Below are 17,575 nucleotides of genomic sequence, written 5' to 3'. Positions count from 1 at the left end.
CACACACATATATATATATATATATATATATATATATATACACACCAGAGGTCTCGTTAACCGAAAATTTTCCGTCATTGACAATGTTTTTAGCAGTGACGGAAAAATCTGAAGGCCGTCCGTCACTTTGACAGATTACACTGAGGGTGATCTATTGTAATTTATAACTGTAATTCCCACCCCTGTCCAGTTGGTGGCGCGTGCGCTCCAGTGTGGCAGCAGAGTGCGGGATCATCAGCTCCAGAACAAAACTAAAAACACCAATCTTTTGCTATGCCTTTGATTACGCACAGGCGAGTATCCACTAGTAAAGCCAAAGAGATGATCAGTTCACGTGCGCTGCCGCTTCGCTTGATCTGAGCTACAGCGATCTATCACGCCACATTAAAGAGCGCCAAAACGGTATTTATTGCTTGAATTTCTTAATAAAATGGACAGAATTTAAAAGTGTCAAAAGTAACAACGCACAAAGCTTAGCCAATTGCGATTTACTGGATGGGGAGGTTTTCATAGTGCATATGTACGGTTCATTCATCAACTGAAAACTGAACTGATTGGGATTTAAGAATCGATATTGGTTTATAAAAATGAGAATCAATTAAAATCGAGAAGTCTATTTTTTTTCCCCAGCCCTAGCATATTTTGTTGTTTTTAGTGGCCTCTGCTGTCACTGTGGGGTGTGATGTTGAACATGAAAAGGGATGCACAGCAGGGCTCGCAAAATCGCTAGCCCGACGTCCCGGGGCTATTGTGTTTTCCAGTCAGGCTACCAAAATGTATCACCGCCCTGCCCGACGGGCTATCTTGAACAGTGATATAAAATTCCTAACTTGATTCGCGTTTGTTCACTCGCTTGTAGGGGTGAAACGGATCGCAGTGTATTGTTTGCACTTGCTTCTACTGTAAGTCTTGCCAATTTAAACATTCAAGCGTTTTAAAACATCCACGCGCATCCGGAGCTAGCGTGCTGGTTTATGCGCTCACTCATTCAAAGCAGTTTCAGACAATGCGCGTACACAGAATTGATTCCTCTTTCGCGTATCCTTGCTTCTGAATGAAAACATACACACAAAATTATCTCAAAATAACTGTCACGGCAAGTATTCTCGAAAACACAGTCAGTTATGTCTTAAGTGAGTGTAAACAGTGGAGAAAGAAATCTCCTGTGCATCATTATATTGGATCCGTGCATTCGGCCTTAAAGGGGCAGCAGCCTATAAATACCTGCGGTTCCATTAGTGCCACCTGCTGTCAGAGAGTGACATTTGCGTCTCATTCACAAAGCTAAAATCAGACCATTCTGTTTTTGCTTCAAATTTTTAAATTATACAATCCAAATAACATGTATTTAGCATCTTTTTTGGATAGTAATTCAAATGCATTGGTTGCCTCTGATTTTAAATAGAGCACAGGCAAAGCCTTTGTTTATATGAAGAGATTTCTTTTAGTTGTATAATTTATTTGATTTGGGATTTGTTTTAAAATTTCAAGTTCGTTTTATTTAAAATGTCAATTTCACAAAGAAATATGCCGCATTTTGTCATTAAAGCTGCCTTAAAACTGTGCATGCATGTAATATATTTTATATGAGTCACATTTAAGAACATGTCTCTGAAATGGTTTTCAAAACTGTCCTGGAGCAGCCCAGCAATGTCTCACTCATCTAACACACCCGATTTAACTCGTCAGCTCATTAATTGAGACTTTAAGACCTGAAGTGGGTCAGAAAAGGTAAAAAGAGTTGAGAGAAAATATGATGCGTGTCAGATCCGCGTCAAGTTCAGCAGCGGCAGCTCTTAAAGAAATAGCAGCCAAAACAACCTAATAACCAGCTGCTGTGATGTCTGGTAATCAAAGGACAAAGAAAAAAAAAGAGGAAAAATAACTTTTATAGCTTTATGGATTCATCTTTTTAATTTAGAATTTGGTGTTTGATAACTTTCAATTTCTGTATATTTCTGCTGAAGGGCACGGGTAAATATGACATTTATTATAATGGGTTTATGTGAAGATTGTTTTAAGTTCACTTAAATTAGAAGTTATTTTTTAAAGTCTAATAAAGGTTAAAATTGATAGCTCTCAATTATACTATAATGTTGAATGGCTATAGTCAATGGTTAAATATGGGGGGGGGGTCAATTTTATAGAGAAATCAGTATTGGTATCACTGATACTGGCTTTCAGTCATAAAAAAGATGCCATTAAACAAATATAACAAAAATATACTGTCTTTATGTTGTTTGTACATTAATTTGAAGATTGAATGTGAAATTATTGCAATATAAAAGTATATTTCAAAACTTTAATGTTAGGTGGGATTAATCGCGATTAATTTCATACAAATTTGCAATTAATTAGTTACATTTTTTTAATCGATTGACAGCACTGTTATAAATAAATTGTAAGAAAACTGTATCGTGTAATCTGTATCGTGAATTTTATCGCATCGCAAGTTTAGTGAATTGTTACATCCCTATATGCTACTAGTTTTTGCTGATCATGCTGATTTGTCCCCAGTAAAGTTCAGCCGATGTCTTTTTTTATTCGGGCTAGTTAAATTCATTTTGGGCTACCAAAACCTGAAGAATGCCTGCCTGAAGGGCTACCAGGGATTTTGAAATTTTGCGAGCCCTACACAGTCTCTGTTCATCTGTTCTCATCATAAATAAATAAAGCCTATGTGGTTGTACTGTAGGTTCATTATTAAAAATGAAAATGTGAACAAAAATGCAAGCAATTAAATGTGTTATTATAATTAAAATATGAAAATTAAAATGACTGGTAATAATAGATTATGATGGAATTTTTACGACCCTGTCCGTCAAAATGACGGACAATGTTAAAGTCTTAAGCAACCTCTGATATACACACACACACACACACACACACACACACACGTTATAAGCACTTCAAATAAAAAGCATGAGCATTTTCTTTGGCAGATGCATGTGCTGTTTAATGCCTCTGACAAGTGTTTTTCTTGGCATTGCAACTTGCATAGAAAGATACAATACAATATATATATGCATTTTATAACAACAATAAAATTATTACAACAAATTAAATAACTTTATATTTTGATGGATAAAGACAAACAACATGATTTAAGTGTGTGAATTAATAACTGATTTATTTTTGATTTTGGCAGCTTCTCCTCCAAACACACAGGAATTCACCAGCAGTTCAGCTCCTCCCACAACAGTTTATGAAAGAAAGTCGAAAACATGACTGATCCAGAACCCTGCAGAATAAAACAGGAAGATACTGAACAACAAATAGGTTGGTGTATATTCTTCATTCTTCAGTAAGGTTATAAAACTTCAAGCAGTTCATCAGATTCAGTGGTTGCAGTTAGAAAAATCATAAAGTTGTGAAATAGCAGTTAAAGCTGCAGTAAAGAAAAAACGTGAAGTTACGAGTTTCAGTGGTTCATTGTTTTGATGATTACATTGAGTTGAGGCACAGCTATTTAGCATGGATGAATATGATAGATTGTGGCATACTGGCACCTGTGGTTAAAGGCATTAACAGTGCATAAGTTGCTTATGCCGTCAAAACTTGCCCCTCCAAAAAGAAAAGACATGCATATGAGACATAATATGAGCCAGTATTTTCTGTTGTTTTGAAAACAGTTGTTTGAACATAAATAACATCACAAAAGTTAGGAAATGCAACTCTCTATACACACCTTGGCAATAGAATCCCCATTGGCTAGTAAATGTTTAGTTTACTCGCCAGACTAGCACACAAACACATATAGCATATGAGCTTATCTTCATTCAAGGGTTAGTTCACCCAAAAATGAAAATTAGCCCATGAAGTACTCACCCTTAAGGCATCCTAGGTGTATATGACTTTCTTCTTTCAGACGAATCCAATCGGAGTTTATTAAATATTTATTACATTATGAAAAATATTAAAAATGGTCTTTGATTTTCCAAGCTGTTTAATGGCAGTCAGCGGGTGTTGCAGTTCAAAACCTGCTCCACAAGTGTTCAAGTGTCCCGCTTTTTCTAAGGGAAAGCAGCTCCGCCCCATGTGCTCTACCATTCTCTTTCTCTCAGGAGTCTAAGATGAGGAAACAGTGGAGTCGCTGGGCTGAATGAATGGGCCTGATTGAGCTCACCCTAGCCCATATACCGCAAGCCTCACTTTTCCTACAGCAAGGGGATTCGGTTTGGTCTCTTTGAGGGTTCAGAGGAGGACTTTGCTAATAAAACTACTGTTATTGACAGCTTCTATGCAGAGGAATAGTTGGACATCATGGAGGACTCTACCCCTACAGCCAAAGGAGCTTTTTTTTTTTTTTTGCCTTTTATGTGATAGGACAGTGGAGATTTGACCGGAAGTGAGTGGGAGAGAGAGAGAGGGGGATGGGATCAGGAAAGGTCTGTCAGCCGGGATTTGAACTCGAGATGCCCAAAGTGCAACCGTGTCATATATCGGCGTGCTGCCCATGAGGCTCTCGGCGGTGACACCTTTGGCTGAATTTAACAGAGCTTAAGGGTGCCAATAAGTCGGCCCTCCTCAACTGCCCTGTTTTTCCATCGGGACTATTAGTTCTGCTTTGGATGGCTTTGCTGAATGTTTCACAGCAAGAAATCATCACAAGTGGTGCACCATTTCCTTCCTTAATGGCTACTTTTCCGGTCTCAAGTCAGCCCAAGCTGTCATTTACTCAGCAGCACTCCAGGCCAGCATCGACACATGCTCAGCCCCAGCCTAACGCTTCATGGTGGCTCAGAAGTCATCACAAGTGATGTGTCATTCCAAACCAAGTGAGCCAATTCTTTTGATGTTTCCAGTCACCCCAAATTATCTTGACTCAGCAGCACTCTATACCATTGTCAGTGCCTGCGCCAAGGTAGAGGCAGAACCTGAAGTGAAAAAAGGCTTCTCTACAGCTAAGTGCTATCCCTTCCAGAGGCGCCAGAGGCCCTACCCTAAGCTAGAGCTGGACCCTGAGTAGCCCCAGCAGCTTTGATGCTCCAAAACCGAGGAGGTTAATTTCCGTCGAGGTTGGACCATCCTCAAAATCCCTCACTTTGGGGCATGGTTTTCACTTTGGTCTCGGACATGATGCCAATGTTCTCCGAGCCAAAGTCCAAAACTTGTTAGCAAAAGGTGCTGTTGAGAGAGCCCGGGCCGCAGCAAGCTTTTACAGCCACTACTTCTTTATTCCAAGAAGGATGGCGGCCTCAGGCCCATGCTCGATTTGAAACATCTGAACTGCACCCTGATAAAGCAGCCATTTGGAATGCTACACTTGAAGCAAATCTTCTCGCAAATCCACCCAGGGGATTGGATTTAATGGGGAATCTGAAAGATGCATAATTTCATATTCAAATAGACCCCATCACAGACCATTCTTGAGATTCACCTTTGAAAGGGTGGCTTACCAATATACAGTCTTACAGTCTGTTACATCCTGGACTTTGTCCATGGTACTTAAGGCTCTATGAGGCCCTTTTTTTGAGCTGCTCAAAACTACCAACCTTCGGTCTCTCTTGATAAAGACTGCCCTCCTGCTGGCTTTGGCTTCAGTCAAGTGAGTGAGCAACTTGCAGGCTCCTTCAGTGGACACGTCCTGCCTTGAGTTTGGACCTAATAACAGTAAATTTGTTCTTTTGCTGAGAATAGACTATGTGGCTAAGGTGCTTTCAGCCCCTTTCAGGGCACAAGTTATTACTCTCTCTGCTCTTCCTCCCTTCTTTAGTAAATAATGCAATGCTCATTCCCGTTATCTCAGGGAACCAGGGAACATTAGTTACCAGTATAGTTTTCTTTTACTTGTTGTTTTCAACAATTTAATGGTGGTTTGTGAAACGTTCATACTGATTGCAAACACCAGGAGGTCAGAATAAATATTATCTGAATGGTTTCATTTTTATATCTATTTATATCTAGTTCACGATTTTTTAAACCATATTTTTAAAATGTTACAACTCTGACTTGTAAAAAGTTAATCAAACAATTAGTAATAGTTCTCACTACAAAGCCTGTGCCTGTCACAAAGTTATGAACTTCTTTGTTGTGTTACTTTCAGTTCCTGTTCTCCTGCACAATTTAGTTCTGATCAGCTCCTCATTAGTTTCCTTGGTTACTTATTACACTCAGGTGTTTCTGTTTCATTAACCCCATTATTTATACTCCGTGCTTTGTTCAGTTCCTTTGCTGGTTATTTGTTATTCTTACGTTTGTTTGTGCTACACCTGCCTTGTTTGCTCTTGGATTTATAATTAAAAGACTTTTGTCGATTTCTCTCCTTCGTTGTGCGCTCTTTACAGCACCAGCATGTTACAGTGCCTGCAATGTTTAAAAAATAATAATTGCATAATAAGTGTACCCAAATGAATGCATCAACATATTTATACTCTCTGCTATTTTCTCGGGTTTCACATGTCTTTTTCCTTTCATAATTTTTTCTTTCGATGTTTAATGAGAACGTTTTTTAATGACATTTTTATTGAGCTTTTTTACTTTAATTTTAGACCTGATAGAAGAGAACAAGGAGATTGACGAACTGATTGAAGAGGGGGAGAACCATCATGTCAAAACTGAAGAGATATCCTGGAGTTCCTCATTTAAAAGAGGAGACAAAATATGGCCTCAGTGTGGAAAGAGTCCCTCATGCAAGCAAAATCTTGATATTCACATAAAATGTCATCTTGAAAGGAAGCTGTACACATGTAATCAGTGTGAAAAGACTTTCACAATAAAAGGAAACCTTACGAAACACATGAATATCCACACTGGGGAGAAGCCATACACATGTGGTCAATGTGGGAAGAGCTTCAGACTAAAAGTAATCCTTAAAAAGCACATGAATTTTCACGCTGGGGAGAAGCCGTACATATGTGGTCAATGTGGGAAGAGCTTCAGACTAAAAGCTACCCTTAATGAACACACGAGGATCCACACTGGAGAAAAGCCATACACATGTGATCAGTGTGGGAAGAGTTTCACACAAAAAGGATACCTTGATGCACACCTAAAAACCCACACTGGAGAAAAGCCGTACACATGTGATCAGTGTGGGAAGAGTTTCACACAAAAAGGATACCTTGATGCACACCTAAAAACCCACACTGGAGAGAAGCCGTACACATGTGATCAGTGTGGGAAGAGTTTCACACAAAAAGGATACCTTGATGCACACCTAAAAACCCACACTGGAGAAAAGCCATACACATGTGATCAGTGTGGGAAGAGTTTCACACAAAAAGGAGCCCTTAATATACACATGAGGATTCACACTGGAGAGAAGCCATACACATGTAATCAGTGTGGGAAGAGTTTCAGACTTAAGCAACCCCTTAACGATCACATGAGGATCCACACTGGAGAGAAGCCGTACTCATGTAATCAGTGTGGAAAATGTTTCAGAAAATATAGTGGTTTTAAAAAACATCTGCTTGTTCATTCTAGAGAAAGACTAGATAATCGTGACCAAAGCAGTAAAACATTTTTTAGGGCAGATTTCCAGAAGAACCACCTGAAAGTTCATACAAAGGAGAGGCCTTATGTATGCTATTTATGTGGAAAGAGTTTTAGTCAGATGGTTGCACTAAAGATACATCAGAAAAGACACAGCGGTGTGAAGGATCATGTTTGCTCTGAATGTGGAAAGACTTTCGTTACGTATGGTGCACTGAAAGTGCACAAAACAGTTCACACTACAGAAGCAGCTTACAAGTGTTCCCACTGTGACAAGAGATTCAAACGGACAGAATATCTGAGAATACATGAGAGGATCCACACTGGAGAGAAGCCGTACACATGTGATCAATGTGAGAAGAGCTTCAGACTTAAAAAAATGCTTAATCAACACATGAATATCCACAGTGGAGAGAAGCCTCACACATGCGATCACTGTGGGAAGAATTTCACACAAAAAGGAAACCTTAACAAACACATGAAAATCCACACTGGAGAGAAGCAACACACATGTGATCAGTGTGGAAAAACTTTTGTGCATAAAGGAAACCTTAAAGACCACATGAATATCCACACTGGAGAGAGGCCACACACATGTGATCAGTGTGGCAGGAGTTTCGCACATAAAGGAAACCTCATCAAACACCGGAAAAGACACACTGGGGAGAAGCCACACACATGTGATCAGTGTGGGAAGAGTTTTGCAGAAAAGGCAACCCTTAATGAACACATGAGGATCCACACAGGGGAGAAGCCATACACATGTGATCAGTGTGGGAGGAGTTTCACACAAAGAGGAACCCTTTATGAACACATGAAAACCCACAGTGGAGAAAAGCCATATACCTGTGATCAGTGTGGGAAGAGTTTCAAGCGAAAAGAAGGCCTTAATGAACACATGAAAACCCACAGTGAAGAAAAGCCATATACCTGTGATCAGTGTGGCAAGAGTTTCAAGCGAAAAGAAGGCCTTAATGATCACATGAAAATCCACACTGGAGAGAAGCCGTACACATGTGATCAGTGTGGGAAGAATTTCACACAAAGAGGAACCCTTTATCAACACAAGAAAACCCACACTAGAGTGAAGCCATACACGTGTGCACAATGTGGGAAGTTTTTCAAAAATTCAAGTTTTTTAAAAGTGCACCTGCGTACTCATTCTAGAGAAAGACAATATAACTCTGACCAGTGCAGTAAAAATAATTTCAGGGCAGATTTCCGGAAGAGCCACCTAAAAGTTCATACAAAAGAGAGGCCTTGCATATGTAATTTATGTGGAAAGAGTTTTAGTCAGATGGTTGCATTAAAAATACACCAGAAGAGACACAGTGATGTGAAGGATCATATTTGCTCTGAGTGTGGGAAGGCTTTTTTTACTGATAGTGAAGTGAAACAGCACCAAACTGTTCACACTACAGAAACACCTTACAAGTGTTCACACTGTGACAAGAGATTCAAACGGTCAACACATCTACAAATACATGAGAAGATCCACACTGGAGAGAAGCCGTATCACTGCCATTCATGTGGGAAGAGATTCACTCAATTATATTCTTTAATCTGTCATAAATTACATGTCTGCATGTCTGAAATTACAGTAAGTAGTTCAAGTTCTGATCCTGTACTTACAGGTATGATAGATGGTAGGTAGGGCTGCATTAAGTAATTATTTTGATAAATTATTAATCAGAGATTATTAGAATGATTAATCAACTAATTTTTGATTATTTCACAGATTAATCAGTAGCTTTTATTATTTTTTTGACTTTTTAGTTAAAATGTTGAGTTATACCCATTCTAACTGATAAATAAAATAAGGGAATCGCAAGTTTTTGAAAATGTCTTTTTAATAAACTGAGTAAACTGAATTACTGTCCTCTTCAGATATTTTGTCCTCCGACGAAGTCATCAATACACCAACTTTGCTTAGAACTGAAACACAAAAACAAAAGGGCATTACACAACACATAGGAGGCTAAAATATTAATCATTCATTAATTTAGAACCCTTTGTGAGTGGTTTGGCGAGTAATCTTGAGAACACTGAGACTTTAGTCTAGTTTGAGAGCGTAGGCTGGCAGCTCATGCTGACATCAGCAGAGGATCCTCCACACTGGATACTAGTCTTGTCCAATCCAAGATGGATCCAGGGGTGGCTATGACAGCTGGAATATATGCTGGGCCAAGCTCTGTGGGGGAAGTTTAGGGGATGGTTCCTCCATACCTGTCCTACTGTGAAAGGAGATCCACGCAGCTGTTGGGCCAAGTCCATATATTGAGCCATAATCCACCTGGGATCACCCCTAGCATCAGTTGGCTGATATAGCTGTCCAGTCTGCCCCAAAAACGGTGCATTAAAATTACTTTCGTCAATGGTGAGAGGTGAGAATACGAATTACAACAAAAAAACTCTTGGGGAGGTCATCTTGAAAAATTGAACAAAGAGTGCTCAGACAGAGCCGATTACCCCTGACTAGATCCATTGTGGGTCAGTTGTTCTGTAAGAAGGACTGGAGAAATCAGGCTGAGGCGAGGATCTAAATGCAGGGGAACATTTAATAAACTGACAGGAAAATGCCAGTGACCTGTTGCACGAAGTGAGATGAACAAACTCTTGAGTTTCAGAGTAGGTTTAGAGTTGACAAAACCAAACCAATCGAACCTGGTTTAGATCAGGATCAGCGAGCTCACAAAGCTTGACATAAATGTTCTCTGTCAACTCAGAGTTTGAACCAGAGTTTGTGATTAACTCTGGTGCACTTGCACCACTTGAACGTGGAGAGCATCAGCAAAGCGTCAAACAAAAAAGCATCAGCAAACAAAAAAGTTTGAGAAGGTAGCAGAAAGAAAATCTATGACTATGCAAAGGAATCAACTGAATTTAATCATTTATATACGTTCACACAGAGCTCAAATTATAGGAAAACATAGGTTTAGTCATTTTAAAAGTTGGATATATTAAAGCTTATCTGTATGTATCTATTTAATTTAGTTTAAATGCAAAGCTTAAAATTAATTGCCACTTCATATAATAATTATATGAATATATTATATGAATTATAAACAGTTACAATTAATATAAATATAATAAGTAGCCACAAAAGTCAGGCCATTTTGTCTCTAAAATTCTAACTGCATTAATTTGGAGCTAGAGATACGGGTGAGTGGCTTCATTGCATCAGATATGTCACTTTGCTCGCAGCCGATTGGTCCAGTTTGGATTTGCTATCTCTAACCCAGAATAAAACCTGCTCCGGAGCAGGGTAGCTGTGTAACCAACCCATCTTCTTGAGCCCGAAAAGTCAGAGTTTGCCCAAACTAAACGCAAACTTACCTGGGTAAAAACTTAAACCGGCTTTGTGCTACAGGCCACAGAGAATAGCATGTAAGTACTCCAAAAAACTAAACAACTTTCAAAGCACAGAAGAAAAGCCTATATATACAGAAGAGGACAAGTTAACAAGGGGGAGTGGTTGATTTGAGCAACAGGAGCAGGGAAAACACTTCAAAAATAAACCTTTAATGTATGTATTGGATTTTTTTTTTTTTTGTATGGCCTTGATCAAACCGATGTCTGTTAATTCATGAGCATCCATCTTTCCATAAAATGGTAGTGACACACAGGGCCAGATTAAGAACACATTGGGCCCTGGGGCTATAGCAAACCCAAGGGCCCCCTTTATCTTATTGCGACGCCAAAGTGTCTTCTACCACAATTTTGCTATTATTATTATATTTAATTTTCTACTATTTGATTTTAATTTTATATTTAATTGTTATTTTAAATATTCAAATTATTTTATCTAATTTTCTATTATTTTAATTTAATTTTACATTTAATTAATATATTTAATTTCTATTTTGTATAAGTACAAGTTCACATACTAAATTTTCCAACAAACAGGTTGCCAAAAATCAGCAAAAACATTTGCAATCATACTTCCTAAATGAGTAGGCCTACTTTACAAAATATTTTAAATAGGGTTTTACTGTTAAAAAGTCTTCTTTAGAAATTTAGCTGAGCAGAAATCCCTAATGATAGCGTTAAAATCCATGCTTCATGTCGCATGGTCGTCTTTCTTGCCCCATTGATCACCGCAAACGAGACTTGAGAAAAGATCACTTTGAGAAGGAGCACTCTCCTAACGCATTTGTTACTGGCAAGGTGAGATATATTTTCAAGGCTATGTCCACATTTGGAAAAACATTTTGAAGGTCCCTTGCTCTTATTTCTCGCAGCAATTCTCTGGCTGATGCTGTCTTTTCTTTTTTGCAGAATGCTTTAAATGTACAATCTCGTCTGCAAAATCTTCCTGTAAGTCTGTATTGTACTTCTGTTGTAATTTAACACAAGAAGAATCAAGTTCTTGATCGGAGAGAATATGAATATTATTAAGGAATGAGAAAAGGTTAGTTATCTCTTTGTATGATTCACTTCTTCTGTCAAGCTCTGCTGTAAGGCGGTCATTTATCACATAAAAAACATCTGCAATAAACTGTCTACCAGACAGCTGAAAGTCCTGATGAAATGTATCTGGTTCATCTGCATGTTTTTTACATGTTCGCTTTCTCTGGTAAAGCGAACACGTAAATAGTAGGTGACATTTCTTGCACTGCTGTTTCAAAACTGTCAAACTGGTCTCTCAAACTTGCAACGAAGTCCTTTAAAGATGCAACCAAATCCACAGCTTTGGAGAGATCAAGGTCAATGTCTTGTAGGACTTTACTAGTTGCATCAAATCGCTGAAGTATGCAATTCCAGTATTTGCAAAGGAGCATTTCCCAATTTGTCCATTTGCTTTGCCAGCATTCTAGCTTCGTTAAGCGTGGATCAATTCTGATCGTTGTCCTCAGACAAATCAATCAAAGATCGCTGAATATTTGCATAGTTGTAGCACAGTTCTTTTGTTGCTGAGGCATGCGCGGACCAGCTAGTGTCTGACGGACTTTATCTTCTCAATTTGCTTGTTCTCATTTGCTTCGAGACCACTGGTAAGTACCTGCCATCGCGAGGATGATCGGGAGCAGCAAATAAACAGTGTATGCACAAATGTAAAGAACTCGTTCATTTCAAAGCAGCAATTCACTGTGTTGATTCCTACTAAATTAAGTGTGTGTGTGCTGCGCAAGGCACCCATTCTGCCAGCGGATTTACCTCCCGAATGCGTGACTGTACACCCTTATAAACCCCTGACATGTTGCTTGCATTGTCATAACACTGTCCGCGACAATTGTTTGTCAATTCCCAGCTCATTCAATACAGTCATCACAGAGTTAAAAAGTGATTCCCCTGGGTGGCTTGTAATGGGAAGAAATTCAAGGAAGCGCTCCTCTATATTTCCCTCGGGAGAAAGGTATCTGGTGTGGAATCTACGCTTATAGAAAAGTACTAAGCTAATTTTATTTTATTGACAATCTGATAAAATTTTCTCCCATCAATTTGACAATTTCTTCACATATTGTACTAGACAGGTAGGATGGATTTCCTCTCCCAGCATTTCCAAAGCGAGCTAAATGTTCCGGCAGAAATGGATCGAATTGAGCAATGAGTTCAACTATTCCCATATAATTACCGTTATTGGGGGAATTGAATGTCTCAGTATCACCCCTGAACGACAGACCACGCTCAGCCAATGTTATTGTAGCTACAACCCTTTTCAGCACATCCTCCCAGTACTGACACTCCAATTTGAACTGGTCCCTTAGGCCCGCATCAATCTGCCCCTTTTCAGATGTCCTTGACACCCAAGTTACCATGCACTCTCTGTGTTGTTCGGAGTGCTCATGATCAGGAATGCAACTGTGCACATGTTTCCAGTCACTGTATCCAGACGGTCCAGAAAATGGTGAAATGCCGCCAAACAGTCTGCAAACAAAATACAGACCCTTTGGTTGGAGAGTACAGAAGCCAGTCACGTGGAACAGACTCACCATTCGCTAGTTTTCGACTGAAAAAGCTCTTTGAAAATGTCCGCTTTTGGTGTTTATATTGTTTTTCAGAAGCATAAAAATCACAACTGCGATTCTGACATGGCACTGGTCCATTTCCGATCCAATAATTTTGGCCTTGTGAGTCAATTACAGCAGGCCAGCATCCTGGGTCAGTACTGTAGATGTCATTTTTCCCTGCAGTTTGATCAGATATGTTGTCTGATGTAAGAGTCGGCGCCAATATTTCATAGTGCCCCGGAATATTACTGTCGTTTTTATCTAAAGGGGCAGAGTAAACATTCAAAAAAATATTTGCTTTCTAACTGGTTATAAGAACAATAACTTACTGCTGCTGCTAACTCGCCTTCAACATGTAAAGCACATGGATCTGCGATGGTGGGTGATGCTAAATATGTATTGCCGCTGCACTCGGGCACGAATGTTTTGTCCGAAAGTGAACCGAAGTAGTTCGTTTTGGAATTTTAGCTGTAAGATTAGCCTCATGTTTTTCCCTTTCAACTTTATTTCTCGTTTTTTGCGCACCACAGCACAGCAGCGAGCCAAGCGGAATACTTCACATTCTCGACATGTGAAAGTGTAACGCAAAGAGGCGTTTCCTGACATCATGGCGGATGGCGCAAATTGTAAAGTGATTTTGATTGAACGGTGAATTATATCAGTCAGGAATTTCCAAGAAAAAAACATTGTCTTATATTCGGGTCAATACGGTAGATACAAATCAACCACCTATATGAATTGTCAATCAATGATGTAAGGAAAGTTCCCATTTCCTCCATCCAATCAAGGGCCCCCTCCTTCTGCAGGCCCTGAGGCTTCAGCCCCACCTAGCCCTTATGTTAATCCGGCCCTAGTGACAGAAAGAAACAGGTTATTGCATAAGCATAAACCAGAAAGTGTAGCGTAAGGACGTGAAAAATTCCTGTGCACTAGAGGGTGACACGGGAGTGGATTTGGCTCAGATGGTGTCAAGCGTGTGTGGGTCAATTTACAGTTTTTCACTGTAAATTATACAATGACTTTTTCTTTTTCACTGCCAAAAACCGTAATTTTAGCAGTATTTTACTGTAAAATTACATTAAATGTAATTACAGTTATTCACCGTATATAGTATGGAAACTTACTGATAATCAATTAACAGGTTTTTATTGTAGCATTTTTACAGTCTTTTACTGTTAAAATCACAATAATTTTTTACAGTGCCGAGTTTTGAAGTTTCTCGCTCAAGTTCATAGACCGAGACGGTAGAAAGTGTATCCTGTTTGCTTGAATTATTTTACAGATGTGCAACGTTTCGTTGTTATTCTAAATTCACACAAATAAACATAGAGTCTTTACAGATTCGAAAGGTGTATTACTTTTATCTGTATGACCAAAAATTACGGAGTATTTTAAGAGCAAGAGAGCGCACCAGCGCCTCCATCTGTCCTGCAGTGAGCGCGCTTCTGTTCAGCTTCCACACAGACACTTGAATAGCGGACATTTCTCTAGGTTAACATTAGATTGAGCGGCCATGTAAAGTTGTTACTACATACATCTTTCAGATGAAAAGCCATATTTGAGGTAGATGAATGATAGGTGGGCGTTTGGATGTCCTACTAAAGATTTATTAACATTACTGTCGTATGAAGCAGGGTGGGGCTGAAAGCTGTGGGAGCGAAACAAGGCAGCTGGAGTGATTGCTAATGACAGATGAGCGAGAGTGGCTGAGCTTTTATTATGCCGCAGTCAACCGCTTCTGCTTCTTCTGGTCAAGTGGATAAAATATATAAAATACATAAAATATACTGTATGGTGGAGAAAATGTATTACTGTTACTGCAATTAAAGGTGCATCTGGTTATGCTGTTAGCCACTTGACAAAATAGTGTTGTCTCTGAGGCATGGTAAAAACATGGTAGGCCTACTCCCGGTAAATCAGTAAAATCAGATTTAAACCATGAGACTAACAGTGTAGAGCTATATAACAAAGATTGGTTTTCTGTCAATTAATGTATTCAAACACTTTCTCACCTGTATAATAAAATGTATAGTATATTAAAGCATCTTTGGTGTTTCCATGGTTTCTACAAAACAAAACCTGAAATCGAGGGCAACACGAGTATGGCCTCATTGATAGGTGACACAATGACAAGGGTCAGGGCACTAGTTAAAATTGCTTATTTCTCTGGATTTAAACATTCTTGGAAACATTTTGGATATAATGCAAGTACACAAGTCAACAAAAAAATATAACATTGTTCTAGTGGTTTTTGGAAAACTGATGCATTTGTGACCAAAAATATTCATTTGCAACCTGCAAGTGATATTTTTGCTGAGATCACCACTGGCTAATATATAAATTTACATTATGACGTAAATTTGCACGTAACGCCTTTTTGCTGCTTTTTTTTGCAATCACATCTTTTGTTATGTTGACGTAATAAACTGAGACGATCTGCATCAACGTTTTAGTGAAGAAACACAAGCGCTGACGGGGAAAATGACGGAGACGTGTGAAGTGAAAGTGCAAAAAAGCAGGTTCTACTTTGCGCAACTTGTACAAAACAGGTAAAGCTGTCAGCTGTGTGGACATTAACAATATCATTAACAATTCTCATTTATATTCGATACTATGGCTCTTGTTATCAAGATCTTTAGTCTAAATGCTGTTTTCTGTTAATGCGTGAACTTCATATTATTTGTATAAGATGATAATAGCATATAATAATAGCAATAATGATGCAAATAATGATAATAGCATATAATAATAGCAAAAAACTGTGTGCTTTTTAATAAAGTACAATTCTGCCAAATTCATAACCAGAGGCGGACAGTAACTAAGTACATTTACAATAATAAAACAAAAATAAAAAAAGTGCGTTGACATAAAAAAAGGAAATTTACGTTTGGTACTTAAGTACTTTTAAAAGCAAGTACTTCTGTACTTTTACTTAAGTAAAAATCTGTCTTTACAAATTTTACTTGTAATGGAGTAATATTTGACCAGCAGTATCTGTACTTTCACTCAAGTAATAGAGTTGAGTACTTTGTCCGCCTCTGTTCATAACGAAATTCAAACAAAAAATACAGTTTTGGCGCTCATAAATGTAGCGTGAGCGATTGCTTTAGCGGCTCAATTCAAGCAGCATGTGAACACATCATATCTTTCTCTTTACTATATAGTACGAAATAAACATGAATGAACATCAAAGGTAATAAAGAGGAGCATTTTGCTATATTTATGCGCTATTGCATATTCATAGTTTTACTTAACCTGTTGTCTACATGATAAGAAATAATGCAAGGAGCTAAAGATAAAATTCAACACCTCCTACTGTATATAATTGCATGTTACTAATGAAGAAAAACAGACTGGATGTTTGCAAGACATATGACAACCTTTATAGGATGCATTGAATACGAGCCCAAACTACACTCAATGGCCAAGTGATGCTGACATAGTTATGGTCAATGATATTGGCACAGATTCTGTGTAATAAACAATTCTTGGAAGTTGGAAAAGACATTTAATTCCCACTTTAATTAAACTTTATTTCTCAATACATCTACAAAATGGATTAAAATGCTGATGCTGTAAAAAGAGGGGAGACATAAACACGACAGACTGAAATGTTAAGGTGTTTAAACATTTTTAAAAATAAAGCACGTTTATTCTGTGGCACTTAATAAATAATTAGGTGCCTATTTTTGTTTTCTATAGGAAACAATGGCTCCTTAAGTGATTTTTTTTTTTTTTTTTTATAAGTGTGGCTTAAATGTGTGAATACTCAGGGCTGCTGTATTTAATCTGTAGGAATATTGCAAGCTGTTTTCACTTTTATTCCTTCACAGCATATGAATTCTTGATATCAACAATTCAATTTTCACTAGTTAAAATAAAAATAAATAATAGACAAGAATGACTCCTAAGCGATTGAGGTCTTCTGTTGTTGGATGTAATAATGAACATAGCAGTCGTCGTTTACTCTCGAGATCTGAGCCGCTGAAGACGCAGTGGATTACGTTTGTTTCTGAAGGGAATGTGCCCCCGATCTAAATAAATGCGTTTATGTTCGCGCGAATCATTCGTGATCCAGCCTCATCTACAGAAGAAGCGAGTATAAGGGTTTTTTTATGAATCTTTGCAAATCACCTTTACTAATGCGCTAATTAGCAAGTTTCACGATGAATGCGGCTAAAGTAAAC

General features: G+C 38.4%; 2 protein-coding genes across 3 annotated transcripts in view; both read left to right on the top strand.

Moving 5' to 3' along the window:
• Positions 1 to 17,575, top strand: part of LOC107690768 (gastrula zinc finger protein XlCGF57.1-like) — a 24,506-nt gene that overhangs the window by 4,677 nt on the left and 2,254 nt on the right. Inside the window, exons 2-3 of the mRNA XM_016489186.1 lie at positions 3,149 to 3,279; positions 6,492 to 7,243. Coding sequence (XP_016344672.1) covers positions 3,225 to 3,279; positions 6,492 to 7,243 — 807 coding nt within the window. The 5' untranslated portion in view covers positions 3,149 to 3,224. The remainder of the gene's footprint in view (positions 1 to 3,148; positions 3,280 to 6,491; positions 7,244 to 17,575) is intronic.
• On the top strand, positions 7,250 to 9,254 carry LOC107690760 (gastrula zinc finger protein XlCGF57.1-like). Of its 2 annotated transcripts, XM_016489174.1 has the most exons (2): positions 7,250 to 8,251; positions 8,336 to 9,254. In XM_016489174.1, exons 1-2 carry the CDS (start codon positions 7,328 to 7,330, stop codon positions 9,089 to 9,091), a joined length of 1,680 nt encoding a protein of 559 aa, XP_016344660.1. In that variant the 5' UTR covers positions 7,250 to 7,327; the 3' UTR covers positions 9,092 to 9,254. The 2 variants fall into 2 exon arrangements, with proteins under 2 accessions (XP_016344660.1, XP_016344659.1); XM_016489173.1 differs by having other exon boundaries at positions 7,250 to 9,254.

This window comes from Sinocyclocheilus anshuiensis, unplaced genomic scaffold, assembly GCF_001515605.1.
Source record: "Sinocyclocheilus anshuiensis isolate Anshui unplaced genomic scaffold, SAMN03320099.WGS_v1.1 scaffold4004, whole genome shotgun sequence".
Classification (NCBI taxonomy): Eukaryota; Metazoa; Chordata; class Actinopteri; order Cypriniformes; family Cyprinidae; genus Sinocyclocheilus; species Sinocyclocheilus anshuiensis.
This window is presented reverse-complemented; position numbering and strand designations above follow the sequence as displayed.

Excerpts from the sequence above, each read along its gene's own strand:
- LOC107690760 (XM_016489173.1), top strand. The coding sequence starts at position 7,328 with ATGAGGATCCACACTGGAGAGAAGCCGTACTCATGTAATCAGTGTGGA.